This window comes from Oncorhynchus nerka, linkage group LG21, assembly GCF_034236695.1.
Source record: "Oncorhynchus nerka isolate Pitt River linkage group LG21, Oner_Uvic_2.0, whole genome shotgun sequence".
Lineage (NCBI taxonomy): Eukaryota > Metazoa > Chordata > Actinopteri > Salmoniformes > Salmonidae > Oncorhynchus > Oncorhynchus nerka.
This window is the reverse complement of record NC_088416.1, coordinates 29,500,808-29,524,439: the sequence shown is the minus strand read 5'-3', so window position 1 is coordinate 29,524,439 and position 23,632 is coordinate 29,500,808. Positions and strand designations below refer to the sequence as shown.

General features: G+C 44.5%; 1 protein-coding gene across 1 annotated transcript; it reads right to left on the bottom strand.

Moving 5' to 3' along the window:
• Window positions 1–1,347: 1,347 nt before the first annotated feature.
• Window positions 1,348–23,574, bottom strand: LOC115110427 (trinucleotide repeat-containing gene 6B protein-like). The gene is given in 23 exon segments (XM_029636076.2): window positions 1,348–2,721; window positions 2,724–3,091; window positions 3,426–3,565; window positions 3,870–3,940; window positions 4,115–4,330; window positions 4,464–4,556; window positions 8,447–8,590; window positions 8,713–8,880; window positions 9,011–9,163; window positions 9,481–9,676; window positions 9,877–9,978; window positions 10,182–10,331; window positions 10,572–10,706; window positions 10,957–11,112; window positions 15,287–15,349; window positions 15,477–15,661; window positions 15,757–15,912; window positions 15,999–17,198; window positions 17,201–18,661; window positions 18,805–19,164; window positions 20,782–20,803; window positions 21,080–21,167; window positions 23,442–23,574. Coding segments are annotated over 22 exon segments (5,772 nt in total). The 5' UTR covers window positions 21,137–21,167; window positions 23,442–23,574; the 3' UTR covers window positions 1,348–2,545.
• Window positions 23,575–23,632: the final 58 nt, after the last annotated feature.

Below are 23,632 nucleotides of genomic sequence, written 5' to 3'. Positions count from 1 at the left end.
AATCAGATCAGCACTGAAAAGAGCTGATATGGAAAGATTAGTGTAAAGAAGATCAGAATTGGGCTGCTTGTGTAAACACGACCATAGAGAGTTGGCTTTTGTTCAGTTATTCAGAGAATAGGTATTTGCAGGATGATTAGATTCTTATGAACATTGTTCTGAAGGATAATAGAGTGAAGACAAGAGCCATCAAAACAAATAGCAATGGTTCTGGTTTAGAGATAGTGAAGATTCCATCCAGACATTAGTCCTCATGCACATTACCAAAGGGTTCTGCACCCTGGAGTTTGGACACAAGCAGCAGAAGTGAAAGAACAGCAGAGGTCCCCATAAAGTACCTCTGGACCCTGATGGTTTTGCACAGTGATGGGAAACTGGCGGGCCTCCCTTTTTGTGGAACCCAGTTGGGGTCTCAACTTGATGTTGAAAGTCAGAATAGGAGAACACACAAGGTGCAATTTCCAAATTTGTTTGTGCATCAAGTTCTTTTCTTGTTATGGGGTGGCAGGGTAGCCTAGTGGTTAGAGCGTTGGACTAGTAACCGGAAGGTTGCAAGTTCAAACCCCAGAGCTGACAAGTTACAAATCTGTCGTTCTACCCCTGAACAGGCAGTTAACCCACTGTTCCTAGGCCAACATTGAAAATAAGAATTTGTTCTTAACTGACTTCCTATTTATTTTTAAATCACTCGTCACTCAATTAGGCCAATTAATCAGCTAAATTGTTTTGGATTGGTAAATTAGTCTAGCCAGCCAACTAAACTTCTAGTAATCATGGTCAAATTACCAACCAGGGGTTCCCCATTGATTTGTTAATCGCACTTACTCAAAACTACAAACATTTCTCTCCACCCTATGGCAAAATTAGTAGAATTGCAGAAAATGTTATAAAATTCCTAAATCTTCTCCCCACCCCATTGCAAAATGTTTTGTTCGCAAGGTGGGGTGCCCAACAAATTCCCCAATTGGGTAGGGCTGGCTCCGACTGCACATGTAGTTATAGTATTCAGACCCGCAAGCCACTGCAGCCACGCATTCAGATTTTTTGTGGCCCCCACACCCATCAAAGTGGCCCATCTCTGGTTTCTCACATAAAGCCTTTAATACTCAATACTGTCATACTAATTGCACCGCAAATGATATATCACTGGAGAAGCACATGCTTCTTACAGGCTGTGGCTTGTACAGTAAATAGGATTGGTTAAGATGGCATAGCAGATGGACAGCGGCTTATTGGAGTGCATGTGACGTGGAGTAGACACAGGAACCCGTGTTAACAGTTTTGGGACACCCGAGGGTTAGAGGCCATTCTGTATAGATGGACAATTCTCAATGACCACAAGACAAGTAGAAGCCAATACTTTAATCTTTATTATTAATCTTGTTCTCTTTTTAAATAAATTTCTTTGTAAAATCTCAAAACGAAACACTGAACAGGAGTGTTAAAGCCTGTCTTAATTTAAAACGATACACAAAACATATAAACACACGGGAACTCTTTTCTGTGTCTTGTAAACAACCCCCCACCACTCCACAGTTTGATAAGATTTGGCATGTCCTTTTTTCAATACATATGCCTTCAGCTCTTTGTCATTAAAATTAAATGTTTATTATTGCAGTTCGGACAATAAAAAAAAGACAGTCTGCAAAAATAATATTAAAATGAGAAAATAAAACTAAGCATTAGTGCCAATGTTCTTGAACACACAGTCAGCAGTATACCAATGCACTCAAAACAGATTTATAGACCTTCTGTAAGCAGCCTCACACACTAATCATGACAGGCAGTAACATGCACACCACATTATCCTCACATTCACACACAGGGGTTTATCACTTGGTCTCATTCATACACACTGAGTATTCCACACACAGTATCCCACTCTCTGAGAAATGCAATGTTGCCTCATACTGCCAGAGTTTCAACAATTATCATAGTAACAGTAACAAACGTGATTGAGAGAAAACAGTAGGAGGTCAGCATTTGAAAGGAACAATTACATTTCAGTATTCCACTGTTCAAAATAAAAACAACCATACAAAACAGACACTAACATATACAATAAGACACAGTTCTGTCAATCAATCAGAGCAGTGTGTTTGCACGTGTTTTGATTCAGTCTCCATAAGGGACATGAATGGAAACTGCAGGTTGTCCTGCATCACATAGTTTTCCTATATGACGCGAATAATGCTGTTACAGTGCCCATCTGTCCGAAGGCTAGTTTGTATTTGGTGTGTGCATGTGTATGTAAGTCTGTCATCAAATCACCTACTAAGCACAATGCAATCCAGCCAGTCTCTCAGACCGACAGACTTTAATTTCAGGTTCAAGTCTAGCAGTTGAAGTCTTCATCTATGGAAAAAGGCCTTAAACATCTAACAGTCCCTGCATATGTTTATAGAATAGCTTAAGTCTGGCCATGAGAATGTGTGTAAGCATGTCTCACATTTCTGCATTTGTGTTTACATTTAGTCATTTATATATGTATTTGTGTTTCCCAGTGTATGTCGTGTGTCTAAATATATTCTTATGTGAAGGTGTGTCAGATGGAGTCAGCCCCTCCTCCCAGCAGGTCACCAGGCAACAGGGCAGCTGGGCTGCCCATTTGGTGCCTGTCCTCCATTTGGGGTGCACCCCACAAGCTGCTGCTGGAGTAACCTGGTGTCACACCACCCCAGAGCCCAGACCTCCCTCCCTCTACCCGTCCCACCCCACCCCTACCCCTTTCCCAGCCCCGTTGGCACTCCACTGAGCAAAAATACCAAGCCCAGGACCTTGGGCTAAGGTGGCCTCTGGAGAGCTGCCTGTTCCATCCAAACTCTGCCAGCCGGAAGGCCCCACACTACCCAGAACCACTCCTCCCCCGCTGTTCCCACCCAAATTGTTTCCTGCTCCTATTGCTGCTCGTTCACTCCCCGGGGAGCCCCCTCTGTTGCCCACCGCTGTGCGTGTTCCTGACGAGCCCTGGGCTGCCCCTGCCGCTGGGCTGGCCCCCTCCGCACCTCCAACCTGGGAATGTGCAAAATAGCGAGCCACTTCCTCCTCACTCACAAATTCCGCTAGGATTGTGGTGTTTCCCAGAACACACCTGGAGAAAACAAAATAGGGCAGTGTCCTTTAGTAAAACATGTGAAGTAGTAGAATATTTACTAACTGAATGGTCATCAGGCTCTGATTCAGCATTATAATCTGAAGCCTTGTTTTTAAAAAGAAAGCTCTTTGTGTGTGTAAATGGGGGGGGGCTCAAGATTGCAAAAAAATACAATCATTGCAATGACATAAATCGAGCAATAACTGATTTTTAAAACATGCTGCAGGGAGCTAACATTAGGGCAAATTTGTAAATCTTTCATTACAGGCATTTAGCATTACACTAGTCAGCAGCCCGGTGTTTGTTGGTGTGTATAGGGGTAGTAGCCTACATGTGCAGTGCACCCTGAGCCTTGGCTGCTTCCTGACGTGTGCTGTAGCGAATCAGGGCGCTGCCCTGGGTCAGGCCGAGGTGAAAGGTCAGCAGGGGGCCGTGCTGCATACAGATAGTCCGTAGTGTGGAACCATCGATCTGTAGGGGAACAGAAAACTTAGTGGGATACCAGTGTGTCTGTGGTGGGCAAGTGTGAGACTGTTTAATTCTACTGCCTGCCCCTTTTCATTCTCCCATTCTGTTTTTCCCTTAGCAGCCCTTTCATGCCAATGCCATTCATGCAATCCTTAATTGATTAAATGGATCAGCCAACTTCACAATCCAATTACACTTTGGTCACGCATGACACTGGCTCATTTGCATAGAATATGCAAATCCCTGCTTATTGGTGCTCCCTGCTCATTGGTGCTAGTGCTAACATCTTTATCAATTATGTCTGTACCTGAGGGGTGAGGTTGCTGAGCAGTAGCCAGCAGCTGCCTCTGGAGGCCACACCATCACTCCACGCTGAGCCTACGGAAGAGAGAAAGAGGGTAGTCTTCCAATCTTTTTTCTGTTGTAAAGCCGGTATCTAATAAATATCTTACTACAATGAGTTCTGAAAACCCAACAGCTATAAATTATTTCGTATCAAGTTGGCCAGGAAAGAGTTAAAATCGCTACAGGGTTGAGCCAGATATATATTACCTGTCCCAAATCTTGACTCCTGACTGCCCCCGCCCTCTCCCCAGCCCCTGGCCAAACGCGGGGCTCCGCTGCTCCATGGGGATGTCGAGGCCGGTTTCTGACTGGTCAGTCCAGGAGGGGGGCGTGGCAGCTGGGAAATGATGTGACTGGTCTTCCACGGCTTATTGTGTCCGATGGGCTCTGGGGGCCAGCTGGGTTTGTACTCTGAGTACTTTGCTGAAGAAACAAGCATGACCAAGGGAAACATAGCTAATTTCAATATATCATCAATTTACAGAGCTTTGGTTAACAGCTCATACTCTCAAATATGAGACTTTAAAGTTGTTCATATATTAGAGAATGTCACTACCTGTGCTGTGTGCATTGCCATGGGGGCTGTCTGAGGCACTGTTGGGCCAGGCACCTGGTGAAGGCAGCAAGGTGTTGAGGGAGTGGTTTGGCCCTGTAACAGAGAGATAGGATGTGTCAAGAAATCCTGCAATACAACATATGTTGTGCCGAGGGCTGTGGCAGTCATGAAACTGTCAGTTGGTGACTTACAATCAAGTAACTGTCGGTCTCACAGTAATTGACCGTAAATTAACAAACACATTCGGTATCTCCTGGCTTCCACACAGCCTACAAGCCACCGCTGTGCACATTTCTGATGAGGCCTGGGCCGCCCCTGGGTTGGCCCCATCCGCACCGCTAACCTGGGAATGTGCAAAATAGCAAGCCACTTCCTCCTCACTCACCACCAGGATTGTGGTGTTCCCCAGAACACAAGGGAAACATAGCTAATTTCAATAAATTATCAATTTACACAGCTTTAGTTAACAGCTCAGTCTCAACTATTGGACTGGATCTTAAAATGTTTCATATTAGAGAATGCCCCTACCTGTGCTGTTGCATCCCCAGTTGTGGGATGCATTAGATCCCAAATTAATACGACCACCAGTATAAACTTTTTTTTACGCAATGTGGCTGACGCAACAAACAGATCAGAACATTTAGGCTATTTCTTCACATTATAAGCAGAGCAATGAGCACAGCTATAAGCGCAAATGTTCCATTAGTGGAAAACACCATTATCAAAAGTAAGTGAATGCAATTATGCATGTAATGTTTTTATTATAAAAAAGGTGAATTTTCAGGGTGAAAATTTTCTTCCCCAAAATTGAAACGCACTCACTGCTCATGTATGCTATTAAGGCTCTACACCCCTTTAAAACTGATTGTGCTTAAATTTTAAGAAGTTATTTGGCCACTTTAGTTGTGATACAAACCTTACTAAAACATTTTCACAAGTGATCATTTATCATTCACAAGTGATAGGCTAATATTGCCACAAAGGTTGCACATTTTTGAGAATATATGCAAATGAATATTAATAGCATTTAAATGTGTTTCTTTGCATTGGATATATTTACCATATGGTGACAAACTTTTTACCTTATAAGTAGACAATTGCAAATTATTAAATCCTTCCAATAGAACAAATATTTGTTACGAGTTGAAGTTTAATTCAATGAATTGGGATGTTCTCACCGAAAAAAAAAAAAAAAAAAAGGGAATATCGAATGATAAATCTCATCTCCCAAAAACATATTCAACATACATCTGTAAAATGATAGTCTAGAAACTAAAGCATTGGTTGTCTTCCTCTCAGGCTTCCATGTCTTCTCCCTGAACATCCTCAATGTCCACCTCTTGAACATCAGACTTTGAGGCCTCATCTTCACTGTTAGTTAGGCTCAAAAAGCCTCAAATTTGCCTGGATATAACCACCAAATCTTCAACCCTTGTATTGGTCAGTCTGTTGCGTGCTTTGGTGTGTGTTCCCAAACAAGGACCAGTTGCGCTCTGAGAAGGCTGATGTTGGTGGGATTTGGAGGATAATGGAGGCAACATGGGAAAGCGCCTCAGATCCACAAAGCCCCTTCCACCAGGTGGCTGATGAGATATGTTGGCACGACTGCAATATTGCATCTCCATCCCAAAGCCCTTGCTTGGAAGTGTACTTTGCCAGACTGCCAAGAATCCTGCCCTCATCCAGGCCAAGGTGCCGAGACACAGTGATGACACCATAGGCCTTGTTGATCTCTGCACCAGACAGGATGCTCTTGCCAGCATACTTGGGGTCCAACATGTACGCTGCAGCATGTATGGGCTTCTGGCAGAAGTCTTTACACTTTTTGATGCATTTCAGAACTGCAGTTTCCTCTGCTTGGAGAAACAGTGAAGTGGGCAGGGCATTACCCATTTCTTCTCATACATCTGCAAGCAGAGTTTCAACATCAGACAGGATGCCATCGTCTCCCTCAATCTGTGCAATGGCTACAGGTTTCAGGAGTTTCAGGCTGCTTACCACTCTCTCCCAAAATACATCATCCAGGAGGATCCTCTTGATGGGGCTGTCCGTATCGGCAGACTGTGATATGGCCATTTCTTGGAGACTCCTTCCCCTCCAGGAGACTATCAAACATGATGACAACACCACCCCAATGTGTATTGCTGGGCAGCTTCAATGTGGTGCTCTTATTCTTCTCACTTCGCTTGGTGAGGTAGATTGCTGCTATAACTTGATAACCCTTCACATACCTAACCATTTCCTTGGCTTTCTTGTAGAGTGTATCATTGTTTTCAGTGCCATGATGTCCTTGAGGATCAGATTCAATGCATGTGCAGCACAGCCAGTGGGTGTGCTGTGAGGGTAGGACTCCTCCACTTTAGAACAAGCAGCCTTCATGTTCGCAGCATTGTCTGTCACCAGTGCAAAGACCTTCTGTTGTCTAAGGTCATTGATGACTGCCTTCAGCTCATCTGCAATGTAGAGAACAGTGTGTCTGCGCTCTTGTAGAATACTGGTTGAGAGGTGGAGATGTAGTTAATTATTCCTTGCCCACGAACATTCAACCACCCATCAGAGATGATTACAATACAGTCTGCTTTCTCTGTGATTTGCTTGACCTTCACTTGAACTCTGCATCCAGCAAATTAGTAGATTAAGCATGTCTGGTTGGAGGGGTGTATGCTGGGCGAAGAACATTCAGAAATCTCTTCCAATACACATTTCCTGTGAGCATCAGAGGTGAACCAGTTGCATACACAGCTCAAGCAAGACATTCATCAGCATTTCTCTGACTACGTTCCTTGATTGAGTAAAAAAAAAGTCTGATTCCAGGAGGACCATGAGCCGTTGCCATCGATAAGGTGTCTGATTCATCATTTTCACCTCGAATAGAAGTAGAGGGACTTTTGTCAGAGGTTGCTTGTTGTGAGCGCTGAGGGAACTTTACGCACATGGCCAGATGATTCTGCATCTTTGTTGTATTCTTCACATATGATTTGGCACAGTACTTGCAAATGTACACAGCTTTTCCTTCTACATTAGCTGCAGTGAAATGTCTCCACACATCAGATAGTGCCTGTGGCATTTTCCTGTAAAGATTAGGGGAAAAAATGTTTGTTTAAAAAAAAAAAAAAAAAATCCATGTACAGATAAATAGTTAAGCAGTTAGATTAAACTCCTTCCTAAGATAAATGTTTTAAAATGAAATATGTATGGAAACAGGTGAATTAACACTCCTCAGTTAGCAGGCTCATGCAAACTAAAACCCACATGGTAGCAAAAAACTAACTAGCAGAAATGTTTAACAAGTTAGAAATTATTTAAACATTTTGCTGTAGGCTCCTAATTACTAGTTAACAAAAAAAATCATGTCATACAATATATTCACCCCACCCAGTGTTGTAATCAAAACTTACCAGAAAGCATGTAGTCCTTGGCTCAGACAATGTAGTAATGTGGGCTCAACAGAATCTCATTAGTGTGCAAGATCTTGAGAATCAGCTGTACATGTGATGGAAGAATGTGCATGCAGAGGATTGCAAGTCCAATGAATTGGGGATAGTTTAACCAAATATGGCACAAGACCTAGAATTGCCTTATATGTATGCTACAAAAAAAAAGTTCAGTTTAAGCAAAATGCCCCAAATTCCAGGGCTCAACTTCCCATGGAAAATGTCCAGACATTTACCAACCCTAATTGTCACCCATCAGACTATCCTTGATTTAATATAGTCTTTACATATACTAAATATGTGAAATTTGTTTAGATTTAATATGGACCATTGTCATGCACCTGTACCAAAACAGGGGCAGTGGGATTTAAAAAAAATGTCATCTTTGCACTTAAATAGCGAATGGAGGATGCTTTTCCCACCAGGCAGTTGACTGCCTTCGTGACCACCAGTGTGGTAGTAATACGGTCCCTGCAACAGCCCAAGGTGTGCCAATAGGTTTAACCTCATCCAATACTTACACAGAAGCAGTGATTAAACAGTGAGTACCTGTGTTGTCTCGCAGTAACTGGTGGTCAGAGTCACTGAGGCTGGAGGGTCCATGGGAGCCCAGAACACTGCCAGGGGTCATGTAAGGGTCAGACTCCGGGTCAGCACTCTGGATGCCTTTCCAGGGCACTCCAGGCTGGAACTCTGTCACCACAGAAACCACAGGGAAGACTACTGAGCTTGGCAATATTGACATTTATTGGAATTGCAATTGTTTCATACGTCCATTTCAAAATTGTGCATTAGGGGTACTGAAAGCAACTTACCTGGGGGCCAGCTGGATGTCCCAGCCATGGTGCCCATCTTGCTTCCAGGGGTACGGTGCCAGTTGTCAGAAGGGCCCTGAGGGGGCATTCCCAAATCATCAACCCCGAGCAACTCATACTGTGAATATGGGGAGCCCTCTCGAACTTTCATGGCCATGGGTAAAGGACCTGCAATAGCACACAAGACAAAAACAGAAATACAAATAATTTGTCAGTTTGACATGGCATTTCCTCTTATGGCTTTATATTGGTATGATTATTCGTGTCATTTGCTAGACATTGGATTTTAATGACTCACCATTCTTGTGATGGGCTGTATCTGGGGGAGAAGGGGCCGGAGAGTGACCTTCCATCATCCATTTGAAGCGGGACTGCTGCCCTCCTCCATCCTTCATCCCCCCCACCATGGAGCCCAACTCCAGCCCAGACAGGTTGCCTCCGGGAGCAAGCCCTGAGATACCGGGGGGGGAAAAATGGTCATATGATTCATTCAATGCAGTCATGAGCAAAGATGATGGCTGTGTTGATAAAACTTGGGCCAGTGTAATCCCCCCGAAATCAAACATCATGGAATAGCTGCTAGGGGATTTAAATGAAAGACTTGTCACGGCAACAGTGATATAGGAGCTACGGTTTACACAAATTAGTTGGATATGATTCAGTAATGGTTTGCCTTTGAAATCATACTGACTAGACTGCTCTAAACTGACAGATTGGACTGAGATGTGTTAGAGCGATAATAACAAAGACCAAACCTAAGCAACTTACCAGAGTACATCCCCTGTGTTTTGGCATGAAGATCTGACAAGGGGCCACCCATACCAGGGTGAGGCATCGAGTCTGTCATCGGCTGTTTTGGTGCCCCTCCAAGAGATGGGGACAGTTTGGAGCTCCCACTGCCTCCGCCCACCACTCCCTGTTGTTGCTGTCTCTGTTGTTGCAGAATAGCCATGATTCTAGCCAGCTATGAAGACATGGGGTAAGAGAAAAGTTTGAAAACTATGTACATAAACAAAACATTGCATCAAGAGACTAAAGACAAGCTGGCTAGAAACCTACTACATACTGAAAGTGTAGCACAACTATTGCATCTAATATTTAAATTAGTCCGAACTGCTATATGTATAGTGATAAGGCACTACACTACTATGGGACGTTCAGTACCTGCTGTGGATCAGGCTGCTGGCGTATAGGCTGGGGCAACTTCCTCTGGTTCTGCAAGAGCTGCTGCTGCTGTTGCTGCTGCTGCAGAAGAAGTTGACAAGCCTGGGGGGGTATGGAGTTGACAGGCACAAAGTAGTTTTACTATTCTATTCCACTGAGAGAGCCAGTGTAGTAGCAGTTTTACAGTGGCAATTACTTGATATCCAATCAGTACAAGATTATTTGAATTACTGAGCAAATTTGAAAATTGTGATAAATGGTTCAGATGGCCTGAACCACAACATCGAGGCGGAGACAATATTTACCAGGTGGAACTGCTGCACATGGGGGTAAATGTTACTAAGCATGGCAAGTTGCTGTGGGGAGAGCTGAGGTGGGAACACCCCTCCTCCGACACCTACTCCTCCAACACTGCTGCCAGGAGAGGGTATCTGCTTTAGCATCGGGCCCGGCACCTGTGAGGTGAAATAAAATAAAAATGAAGCATCACCATGTGTATTAGCAGTGTGGACGCTGGAGAAAGAAAAATGCTCTTGGATAAAGAACGTAAAGCTTTGTTAGATAACCTGGCCAATATTCCAAAATGGTAATCTAAAGACAAGATAGAAAATATATTGTTATTGAATGTTAGAGCACCTGCTCATACCCCACGTGGAGCAACTTTCTAAATAAAAACATTACAACAGGCAATGTACCTGCGCAGACAAGAATTGATGAGGGACTTGTCCGCGTAACCCTTGGGAGGGGTTCATGGGATGCATCCCAGGCTGGTGCATTCCCCGAGATGGAGGCATCCCACCGCTGCCACCAAATAAACCATGACTACCCATCTGGAACAATGGATATACAGAAGAGTAGTTAAATATGAAATGATAAAAAGTTAAAGTTAGAGCTGCTAAAAGGAAAATATCTATAAAGTAAGTTGACAAAAAAAAGCTAGTTGATGTTAGCTGGCTAGCCAATGATAGGGTCAACATATCTAGCCTTCTCCACCTAGGCCAATCGACGGATCACGCAAACTTTGCTAAGCACAGTTTCAAGGACACCTTGAACCCTTTGACAGGAGTATGACTCACTTACCTTTTCACTGTAAGGCCCCATGTCTCCAGGCCCCATGTCTTTGGAACTGGGCATACGGTAGCCTCCACCTCTTCCTCCTCTCCGCATTTCACCGCTGTAGTCATTCATCCCTCTCTTATCTCCTTCCAACTTTTTATCAAGACTCAAGTCCTCGCCCTATAAAAAAAAAAAGACACTTGAGTTTTTAGTCAAAGTAACAGTGTGATCAAAGACTTAGTAACTTAGTTGTCACAATCTGGTTAACCATCACTATAAACACTTATTTTTCAGCATTTTTTAAACATTTACTAACTTAAATATATCTTCAGAACTACCCATTTCTCAACATCTTGAGAATTGATGCTACTTAGCTAGTTCCAGTTGACTAACGTTAGCTACTAGCCATGCTAGCATGTAATTACATTCCAATTCATAGTGAGATACTATGTGCATCCACAAATAATAAACCATATAAATTCATGCAAAAAACTGCAACGCCTCTACTCCTGTGTGTTTGGTGGAGTATGGGAACCGTGCGCACATCTACTGTATGCAGTGCTCATTTCACCCCGGAGGACTTCAATGGTTTAGTATAACCAGTGGAAGGCAGGATTCATAATGAAACCAGGTGTTATGCCGAGCGTTATTTGTGAAGACTGCAAGCTCTATTTCAGGGTTTCCCAACTGGTGGCCTTATTTGGGTCAAGATGTGTGTGCAAAAACAATTATAATAATCTATATATATAAAAAAAAAATATGGTATGGTTCATTGGACATAAGACTGTAAAAACAGCAATAAATCAGTTCCAAGTGAGTTTTATTTTGGAAATCTGTTCCAACTATTCCCAAGCATAATAAAGAGAATCGTATAAAAATGTAAGGAAGGTTTTAAATTATGTTGTAGTCAAATATATCTGTTTGGGCTTGTCGTGGATCATTTGCAGACTACAAATGATTTGCAATTATTTTCCGGTCCCCCAGACCGTCCACTCAAAAAAAAATATGTAATTAGTCCTGCTAAATCCAGTTGACGATCCCTGCTCGATTTCCAACTGGTACATCGAGTGTTAGCAGTGATGAGAAACCGTGTAAATTCAATGTGGATTTACTAAATGCATGCTCTTCAACAGATCGCTGCCTGCACCTGCCCACCCGTCCAGCATCACTAGTCTTGGATGGTTCTGACCTAGAATATGTGGACAACTACAAATGCCCAGGTGTCTTGGTTAGACTGTAAACTCTCCTTCCAGACCCACATTAAGCATATCCAATCCAAAATTAAATCTAGAATCAGCTTGCTACTTCGCAATAAAGCATCCTTCACTCATGCTGCCAAACATACCCTCGTAAAACTGACCATCCTACGATCCTCGACTTCAGCGATGTCATTTACAAAATAGCCTCCAACACTAAAATTGGATGCAGTCTATCACAGTGCCATCCGTTTTGTCACCAAAGCCCCATATACTACCTGTTAACTTGAAATGACAAGGTTCCAGTTTAACAAAGTTTACTATACCATATGAACACACTACAAGGTAGCCATTCCACTCAAGGCTAGGTCCATCAACAACCAAACTTCCCGAGCAGGCGCACTCTTGACAGAGTGATAGCCCAGTAATAACAGAAATATAGGGATACTTAAAACACTACCCTCCACTGCGACCTGTACACTCTCGTTGGCTGCCCTCGCTTCATATTCGACGACAAACCCACTAGCTCCAGGTCATCTACATGTCTTTGCTAGGTAAAACACAGCCTTATCTCAGTTCACTGGTTACTATAGTAGCACCCACCCGCAGCACACGCTTCAGCAGGTATATTTCACTGGTCACCCAAAGCCAATTCCTCCTTCGGCCACCTTTCCTTCCAGTTCTCTGCTACCAATGACTGAAACGAACAGCAAAAATCTCCCTCACTAACTTTAAGCACCAGCTATCAGAGCAGCTCACAGATCACTGCACCTGTAAATAGCCCACCCAACTAAATCATCCCCATACTGTATTTATTAATTTAGCTCCTTCACACCCCAGTATCTCTACTTGCACATTCATCTTCTGCACATCGATCACTCCGGTGTTTACTTGCTATATCGTAATTACCTCGCCACTATGGCCTATTTTATTGCCTTAACTCCCTTATCTTACCTCATTTGCACACACTGTATAAATACTTTTTCCCCCTACAGTTTATTGACTGCATGTTTGTTTATTCCATGTGTAACAGTTGTTGTATGTGTCGAACTGCTTCACTTTATCTTGGCCAGGTCGCAGTTGTAAATGAGAACTTTGTTAAATACATGGTTTAAATGTTTATTTTTTAATTAAATTCACCTTTAACTCACTATTGGATTAGCATGCAGACTATCCCTCTGAAGTCCTCTCCTTGGCTCTGACTTTGGTAGCTAACTCAGCCGTCAATTGTTAAGTCTCCCCTCTCTTCACTTTATATCTGCTGTCTTTTTTGTTGTGTTCTCTGGCTTACTACTTAGCCATGTCGGCAGTGGTGATTTGATAGCTAGACTAGTTAGCTGGCAGGCAAAAATAAAAAAATTAGCTGGCTTGCTAAGATAACTGGTAACATTATTTGATAACTGGACATTATGTATTTCTAAAACTTTAGTTTACTTTAATGTAGCTGTAAGATAGGTGTTGACAGCAACTGGCTGACTCAAGCAGTGCTAACCAAATGTTCCCTCTAAGCTGCACGCATGCCGCACAGCTCCCTGGGACTGCCGCGCAGAAATATCAGCCCACAGGGATGCACAAGATATAACTTCACTGCTCTAGAAAGTTGAGTGGTCACCAACTGGTCAATCATGATCGACCGGTTGATCGTGTTGGCATTGCTAGTCGATCGCCAAATAAAAACCTAATGATAAAGCATTGTTACTATTTTTACCGCTGTCGCCAGTAAGCGAACCAGATTCAGCTGCCCTGTGCACCAGGTAGGAGAATTGTTGCCATTTTGAACTATTTTATGTGTCTTAAGGCACAATCTCTGCCTTCCCAGTGGGCCCAGAGAGCAAATCAAGGGCACTATAGGTCTACCGTTGGCCAATCGGATGGCTCAGATGACAGTGTCTGCAGTAACGTAGCAGGCATAAGAGGAAACTACAGCAAAGTTGATACTGAGTTTTCAAAACCACGACGAGACCCAACGAATACAGCAAAGATATTTTTTTATGAGTGGGTTCAAGTTTAAGTTAGCGCTGTCAACACTTTGTATTCAATACTTTTAAAAGCCATAAAATGAGCGTTCTTTCCATTTCCACTCAGTGCTACAACAGGCACTGCACCAGTAATGAATGACCACTGTCCTAGAGTTTTCCTTGTTAACACTATCAATGTTTCCCTTTACTGTGGTAATTGTGATCGAATCAATGAAATATTAGCCACGTTCAATGCAACATACCGAAACAAGATTTTTATGTAGGCAGAACGCATCGGAGTATAATACTATTGCATTGACACTCACTAGTCAGCCCGTACGCTACACAGCCCGGGGCGGCATAAACAAATCAGAGCTGCAGTAGCTCTATTTGCAAATAGACCATAGCCATATATGGATCTGTGCCATTTACTTTGAACTGGACTGTGTTTACGGCATGAGCGGTCATGAGTAGATGGAGTTGTTTTGAGATCAAAGCGAGAGTTGCATGTAGCCAGGTGCACATTTTGTTCATATTTGTTTCATCCTTTATTTAACTAGGCAAGTCATTTAAGAACAAATGCTTAATTACAATGATGGCCTACTCCGGCCAAACCCCCCTATGGGACTCCCAATCACGGCCGGATGTGATACAGCCTGGATTCAAACCAGGGACTGTAGTGAAGCCTCTTGCACTGAGATTAAGTGCCTTAGACCACTCGGGAGCTCCTTCGCTAGTTAGTAAATTATCAGCCCAGTTATAGATAATTTATAGGTCGGTAATAGGGGAGTGATTGCTTCCTACAAGAGAACAACATGTACATTTCTAGACACCTTTGAAAGACCAGTCAGGTACAGAGCTTTTTTGTCTTAAAGGGGTAGTGTTGTATTTTGAGACAGGCTTGAATAAGCTAAGTAGCCAATAGGCAGAGGGCTTGCATTATAGGGAATAGACTGGCTTGCTGGGTCCTCCATATTATGTCACACCCCGCAAATGTTTTTCCAACACGACTTCTGCATTCTGATCAGTTCTATGTAATAACTCGAGAAATTGAAAAGTGAGGTAGGTGTAACTTTGTATTTGGACTTTTGATGAGTATTCTAATGCAAATCCATATGTCCTTTATTTATGCTACCTATCCTTCAACAGAAAATGCATCGTCACCATCTTTTCTTCCGAGACATAATTAATAGGGCTTACCATGAGTCCCATATTTTGGAATTGTCGTGTCATTGGGTTCATCCAATTGTCTCCACCTCCACCCTTTAGGGAACAAACACACAAACATGCAATGTAGCTAAACATAATCCCTCAGAGAGATGTCTTTCATAGTTTCACAGATTAGGATATAAAAACTAAATTTAGCAAGCAGACCCTAATCACAACATACCTTGCTGTTGCCTCTCTTTCCCCCAGGGCCTTGCCCCCAGCCACCAGAGTTGTAGTTGCTGCTGATCTGTGAGCCTGTGCTGTTCCAAACTCCACCAACGTCCTCCTCCTCATCCCAACTGGAGTGTCGAGAGGCTGGAACTGGGCCCTCTCCTTTGCCCCAGCTCTCTTGCACTGACTTTGAGCCTATGGGACATGCACAAAGGGGTCATGCAATGTCCTAAGGAGTAACCACCAACAACACATTTGCCTTACAATGAAAACTCCTTGAAGTGTCTTACAAGATTTAGATGAGGGGTTTCCCCAACCAGCAGCTTTGCTTGAGTTATCTGAGTCTCCCCAGCCAGATGGTGCAGCAGAAGTTTGCCCCCAGGAAGCGGTGCCATTATCCACAGATTGTCCAACGAGGTTGCCACCCCCTCCCCACATACCTGGGCCTGGTAATACAGAGAAGAACATATTAAAGAATCTGCCAGAAATGCAAGTGGTTGGTCTTTGAAGGAATAAGTCAGGCATAGCTTACCCATTCCAGGTGCATTGCCAGGGTTTGAGTCCCGGTTAGCTGGGATCGCAGGCTGTCTCCTTGGTGGTGGCTGTTGTACAGATGTAGGTGGACCCTGTTGAGTTTGGCCTTGAAGTGTCGGTGGAGGACCAGAGGGGGCACTATTTTTGTCCCACAGGTTCACATTCTTGCTGTTGTAACAGGTGGGATCTCCCCAGGCTGAAGTGCCATCGTCAATCTCCATCTTGCGGCTGATGGACTGAGGGGAGGGCTCCTCCCACCCGCTTGGTTCAGGGGCCTCAGCAGGCCCAACAGGGTTCTGAGGGATGGGGTCAGCAGTCCAGCCTGAGCTTTGGTTCTGATTCTGGGTGGGAGGACCTCCTGACCTGCCCAAACCTCCTGGTGGCTGTTGGGTCTGCGATTGGTGTTGCTGTTTATTTGGGTCTTTCAGTGTTGCCGCTTGGCTGTTTGGTATCTGTGCTGAATGCGGCTTCATGCACCAGTCCTGGTGCGGTTTGCCACCCATGTCACCTCCACTTCCCCAACTCCTCTGTGGGCCTCCCTCATCTATGTTACCCCAAAATCCCTTGTCTGTGTTGCCTCCACTTCTGCCCCTACCTTCCCCCCAGCCTCCACTGACTGTCTTGGGTTCACGCTGCGCCCAGTTGCCGCCCCCTCTTTGTTCCCATCCACCTCCCTCCCTACCCATCTCTTTCCAACCCCCTGCAGTCCCCTTGTCCTCCTGACCACTTCCCCAGCCACTCCCTCTTCCACCACCCCGTTCTCCAAAATCTCTCCAGTTACTTCCTCCGCCCCCTCTGCGGTCTCTCCCCTCCCGCTCCTCACTGCCCCAGCCTTTGCCATGGCTCTCTGAAGTACCAACGTCGCCCCAGGCTCCACTTGTCTTTCCCTGGCTGCCATTAATATCTTCCACTGGCATCCTGGAGGAATCAGAATTCCGCATGTTGGATGGTGGAGCACAATTTGACTCGTCATCCCAGCCGCCCTTTGAAGGTACAGGGCCAGGACCAATGTTCATAGTAGGCATGTGGGCCCCAGCAGATGGATCAGTAGTCATTGTGCTGTTGCTTGCAGGGTAAGTAGAAGATCGACCAGTAGAATTAACGGCTTGAGATGGAAATGCAGGGGAACTGCTTCCCTCATTTTGACTGGCTGATCCTGTATCCAGGTCCCAGGCCACATTCTGCTGTACCTGGATCTGCCCCATCCGGTGTTGGACAACACCCTAGGATCCAGATCCGACCGGCTGAGCATGCTCTGTAAGGCCACTTCAGGGTTGGGGGGTGGGTTGCTGGAGCGGTGGCGGGAATGCTCCTGGTGCCGATTGTGACTCCCAGCCCTGGACCCCCCTCCACTAGAGCATGAGGGGCCTCCACTTCCTCTGCCACCTTGACCTGCCCATTCCCCCACAGCACCAACCCCTTTCTGATTGTCCCAAGCCGTTGTCATAGTAGCAAATGTTGGTGAGGCAGAATCCTGGGATATGCCGCCATCACCACCACTGCTGCTGCTGCTCTCGCCTCCACCGCTACTTCCTATTGCTGGGTTGCTGGAACCCCTGACACCTGTCGACCTCTGTGTACCGCCCCAACCCTCCTCTGTAGCCCCATCCCATGCTCCCTGAGATACCACTGGGGTATTTGAGCTAACATCACTTCCCCTGACCCATGCCTCATCTCCTGCCAACCCAGCTTTCTCAGCTTGGCTGCCGAAGCCCCACACGTTTGCCTCCTCCCCCTGAGCTGCATCTCCACTTAATCTGTCCCACCCATCAGTCTTAGAGGCACCTGTATTGAGGTTAGAGGGGGGAGGCAAGGCTCGCCATGAAGAGGAAGAGGTTGTGGAGGAGGATGACGAAGCAGAGAGATTCCCGCTCTCTCCAACAACCCCACTGTCCACAAGTTCTCTGCCTCCTTGATTTGGTCCTTCTCCAAGCTCTGGCCCCAAGCCCCCCCAGTCCCCATGGAGATGTGCTCCATCCCTGGCAGGCATTTCATGGAGTTGGTGCTGATGGCTAGCTTGATTCACAAAGGAGAGTGGATGAGTATGGGTGGTACTGGCAGAGAAGGATGTTGTGATGGATGAGGGCACAGCTTCAGTGGTAGCTGCACCAACCCCTGTCGTTCCATCCTGCACAAGGGCAGGCCAGGCTGAAGGGTTGGCATTAGGGTTGAAGTTGGCACCAGGAATTCCACTGAGAGGGCTCTCCTGAGCCCCAGGAAGAAAGGAGACTTTGGAATTGTTGAGCACTAGCCCCTCTGTTGCTGCAGCTGCCACTCCAATTCCAGGCTGACTGGAAGAGCCCCACACGACACCAGACAGGACACATTCAGTGAGTGACGAGGGGGAAGAGTGGGATGGGGAGGGACTATCTGAACTCCCAGCTCCTGCCCTCAGATGCTGTTGGGTGCATTTGTCAGTCCGTGAGGCACTGCTGTTGTTGGGGCCATCCAGCTCTGCTCCCTCGGTACCCACTCTATCCTCACCCACGATGCTGGGCCACTCTTCAAGGTCACTCCCATCCACTATCACCTTCTCCCAGCCCTGAAAAGGGGGCTGGCTGCCAGAGCCCACCCCCCATGTGGAATTTGCATAAGTTGAAGAAGCAGCGACTGAAGATGAGGGTGAGGAGTGGGGGGGTGAAGGAGAACCCAGATTGGGATCTGTAGATAATCAGCAAACATACTTTGTTAACTTGAGGACCGTGTTAAGGTTAAAACAGCATGTTAATTACACTTGGACGAATATTCGTTTTGCTGCTAACTTCAGATCCAAACCACATCCTTTCATTTCAATGTTGACCCACCTGTGGATCCAGATGTGGTTGCACTGGGGGCATCTCCCTGTGAAAGAGGGGGTGTGTCTCCCCTACAGCTGCCTCCCCCCAGCAGCATGCAGGACAGTGGTGGCTGGCCCCTCTTCAGAAGCACTTTGTGGTCCTGCTGACAGCGGAATCGTGGGGGCACCTCTCTGGGCATATAGCGCTGAGTTCCGGTGGGGGGCTGTCCGTTGGCCACAGCCGCCCGGTTTGCATTGTTCCCGCCCGTAGGAACAGCGAACCCAGTTGCAGGGCAGGGGGACGATGGTGGAGTGGGGCCAGGGCTGGGAGACACAGAGCCAGGAGTGGCTAGTGACTGCGTGGAGGTGGCCTTGGTTAATTCGGGCACTTAAAGAAAATGAAATGAATGAAGCACGTCAATAAAGTCAAAGCTGGAATGCATCCTAATGCTATGTAACATAACATAAACTTGACTATTTCCTCCCTCATCCTTATCTTGTTTGAATGGAAGGGGTGTTACAATGTACAGTACCAGTCAAAAGTTTAGACACCTACTCATTCCAGGGTTTTTCTAGATTCTTACATTGCAGAATAACAGTGAAGATATACATACATAATACTGAAGATACACATACATTTTATATTTTTACATTTCAGATTCTTCAAAGAAGCCACCCTTTGCGCAAAGCTATCATGGCATTCTCTCAACCAGCTTCATGAGGTAGTGACCTGGAATCAATTAAAAGTTAATTTGTGGAATTTCTTTCCTTCTTAATACATTTGAGCCAATCAGTTGTGTTGTGACACAGAAGATAGCCCTATTTGGTAAAAGACCAAGACCTATTTGGTAAAAGACCAAGATCAGTTCAAATAGGCAAACAGAAATGAAAGTCCACTGTTACTTTTAGACATGGTCAGTCAATACAGAACACAAAGAATATTTAAGTGCAGTCAAAAACCATCAAGATCTATGATGAAACTGGCTCTCATGAGGACCACCAGAGTTACCTCTGCTGCAGAGAATAAGTTCATTAGAGTTAACTGCACCGCAGATTGCAGCCCAAATAGGAGACTGCGTGAAACAGGCCTTCATGTTCGATTTCCTGCAAAGAAACAGGCACACAATTGGCCCAGCGTTGCCCGGGTTAGGCAGTCATTGTAAATAAGAATTTGTTCAAAACTGACTTGCCCAGTTAAATAACTAAAATAAAATATATAAAAACACTACTGAATGACACCAATAGGAAGAAAGTTGCTTGGGCCAAGAAACACGAGCAATAGACATTAGACAGGTGGAAATCTGTCCTTTGGTCTGGAGTCCAAATTTGAGATATTTGGTTCCAACCGCCGTGACTTCATGAGACACAGAGTAGGTGAATGGATGATCTCCACATGCGTGGTTCCCACCATGCAGCATGGAGGTGGTGGTGCTTTGCTGGTGACACAGATTTATTTAGAATTCAAGGCACACTTAACCAGCATGGCTAACCAGCATGGCTACCACAGCAATACGCCATCCCATCTGGTTTGCGCTTAGAGGGAGAGGACAATGACCCAAAACACACCTCCAGGCTGTGTAAGGGCTATTTGACCAAGAAGGGGGGTGATGGAGTGCTGCATCAGCTCACCTGGCCTCAAACCAATTGTGATGGTTTGGGATGAGTTAGGCCGCAGAGTGAAGGAAAAGCAGCCAACAAGTGCTCAGCATGTGGGAACTCCTTCAAGACTGTTGGAAAAGTATTTCAAGTGAAGCTTGTTGAGAGAATGTCAAGTGTGCAAAGCTCTGAGGCAAAGGGTGACTACTTTGAAGAATCTAAAATATAAATGATATATTTAGATTTGTTTAACACTTTGATTGCAACATGATTCCATGAGTTTTCAGAGTTGACATCTTCACTATTATTCTACAATTTAGAAAAATAAATCAAAACCCTTGAATGAGTAGGCCTATCCAAACTTTTGACTGGTACTGTATACACAGGACTACTACAACAAAAAACATACCTTTGACTTTTTGTTCAGTCACCTGAAAGTATAGAAGACCGTCAGTGCCATGAAACAGCCCACATATGATTGTAATGAATGTCAAGCGCTAATACCACAAGCAACTTTGGAGCGCAGGCCAAGTAACTCATTATTGCCGTCACGACTACAACTAAAACACAGCCGGAACAGTGTGGCTCTGACATTCAATGGGCCATGAAACTGGATCAAACACCAGACAATTCTGTTTTGAGGAACATACCAGAGCATTCTGAATTATGTAGGCCTAATTTCCTGATGAAAAGTGGATATTATATACCTTCTGGGAAGATTCCCTTTTCTTTTTATCCTCTTTCTTCTTTTTCTTGTCTTCCATGAACTGCTGTTCCCTTTCCTGATTCTCTTATCTGGACACATTTAAATGGATGTGGGCATTGATATTGGGCGACAGGCATCAACATCAAGTTACACACATTTGCTGCAACTTGCCTAAAAACGTTTTGGCAACAGTTGATCAAAATTAACTCTTACACAATTAGTTAAGGTTGTCAGAACTATAGTAGTAAGCAGACACAACCTTGGCAATAGTCTGTGGTAGCCACCCTGAATTATTCATTTTCAAGCAAACAATTACAACTCCAAACATGCAACACATGTACACCAACAGAGAGGAAATGTAAGACTGGGCAGTACCTGACTGGTAGATAAGAGAACCCGTTTGCTGGTAGAAATATTTAATTGTCACGTAGGTCAAGGCCTAGCGAGCTAGTAGAGATGGCGAGAAGGTGAGTGTGTGCAGGATAGAGCGAGCTAGTTGGCTAGATGGGTCAGGTATCACGGGGTGGCATTTAGTTTTAGTCCCCCTGTTTGACTCAGCTTTACAAAAGCGCTCCAATGAAAACGCTAGTAAGCTGAAAATGTGGTCTTTTGAGTGCATGTATGGGAAACAAAAACAATGCAAGTTTGCGCTATGGGAGGCATTTTGGCAATTTGGACAAGAGCTTGTCCAAATTGTGTAGTGGTAGTCTGTAAATACAATTTAAGGACAGCAGTCAAGTTAAGCCGCTCACATTTGTCAGAGGTAAAGAACTAGCTAGCAAGCAATCTAATGTTGGAGTACAAAAAAAAACTATTTATACTGTGTTATGTGGATCTATACGCGGCATTAAATAAAAAACAATTCCGTTAATAGCTAACGTTACATTATGCTAGTAAGTGCCACTTAATACAAATCAGCTAGCAGAAGCTTGCCTGGTGGTATCGCGCTGACGTTTGCCAAGGCCTATTCCAGCCTCGAGCTAGAGTACAGAGTAGCCCCAAGCTGGACACCCGGTGGCGTTGGACTTGGAAAAAAACGGACGAAACAGACTCCGCCAGAACAAAGTCACGCAACGACACAAACGTGTGTTACCCTAGCTAGCTAAATTGTTAAAATAGTATGGACACTAACTAGCTGTAAGATAGCCCTTTCGTGCGAGCGACTGACGTCGTTAACTGCCGCTCAAAAGGTAAAGCCTAGTAGGGAACACGACGTACAGCTGCCGGCTTGCTAACCAGCTCCCAAAGCTAAGCTCCATACATAGTTTAAAAATAAATAAATACAAAATGTAAAAAACATCCATACATATCGGCTACACAGATATACTGTTGATTAGCTGAGTATTCCGTGCCTATCAAAATAGTTAATAGCAATGTTAATTGAATTGTGTGTTTCTCAATTATTCACACACACACACACACACACACACACACACACACACACACACACACACACACACACACACACAGCATGACTTGTCTGTACAATCAACTGTCGTTTTTGGACTGAAGTGACTGACAAGGCCAAAGAAGCTACGATAAAACTTCAGTGACGTTCTCTGTAGCTAACTTAGCTGACTGACGTTAACTAGCTATCGCTTATAACTTAACATGGATAGAAAAAAATAGCACACACATTTTACAACATTGTAATGAACAACCTAACGTTACATCGTGTGAAATAATGTTTGTTACTCACCTCAGGAATCAAACATAAAGTACTTTGTGAAATTCTTGCAGACCTATTTAGCTAAAGCTAGTTTAGCAATCTAACGGTAGTTCAAGGCTAAACCAAATAAGAAATAACATCACCAAAAGGCGAAATGTTAACAATCGAGAAATTCAGTTAACGTATATCCTTTCGTACGAATGTAGTTTTCGCTGTAAACTACACATGTATAACCTCTTGGTGGTTGCAAAGCGCTGTGAGGTCGGTTAGTTTACTATCGGCCATTTTGCTTCTCTGTGCAGCTTGTGTTGTTGACCAGAGGGAGGGGGGCTGGATGGATATCTGCACTCTGCAACAAGGGGGCGTATTCTCGCCTAAGCGTGACGTCATTTACATCCAATTAGCCAGAGTGTTATCAGAGATGACACTTCTCGAGTTTGGTAGAAAAAGTTGTAAAGCCAAAGCAACAGTCCAGGACCATAACTAGACAGTGGAAACTGAACAACCTCTGACATAACTCAGTCAACTTAGATATTGCAAAACAAAAACTCATCAATGATTTAGTCATTTCTCATCTTTGGTTTACAGTCAGCTCCCGAATGAGATAATAATAAGTATAATCAATGCATCCACTCTCTTCTCTTCATCATACCTTTTCCAGAACACAAAGTATTATCTGTATCATAAGACTGACCTCAAAATACCAGTCTCATTTGACTGCTTATTTATACCCTCTTGTTTATGTGACGTTTCCTCATGTTGTTGCTTTTCTCTTTTGTTGCCTAGTGGCGTCCGCATGCTTCCCAGACGGAACAGTTAGTGCATATATTATGATGACATTTTGTGACGTTTTTGTTTGTTCTGGACCTCGGCATGTTTTTTTTC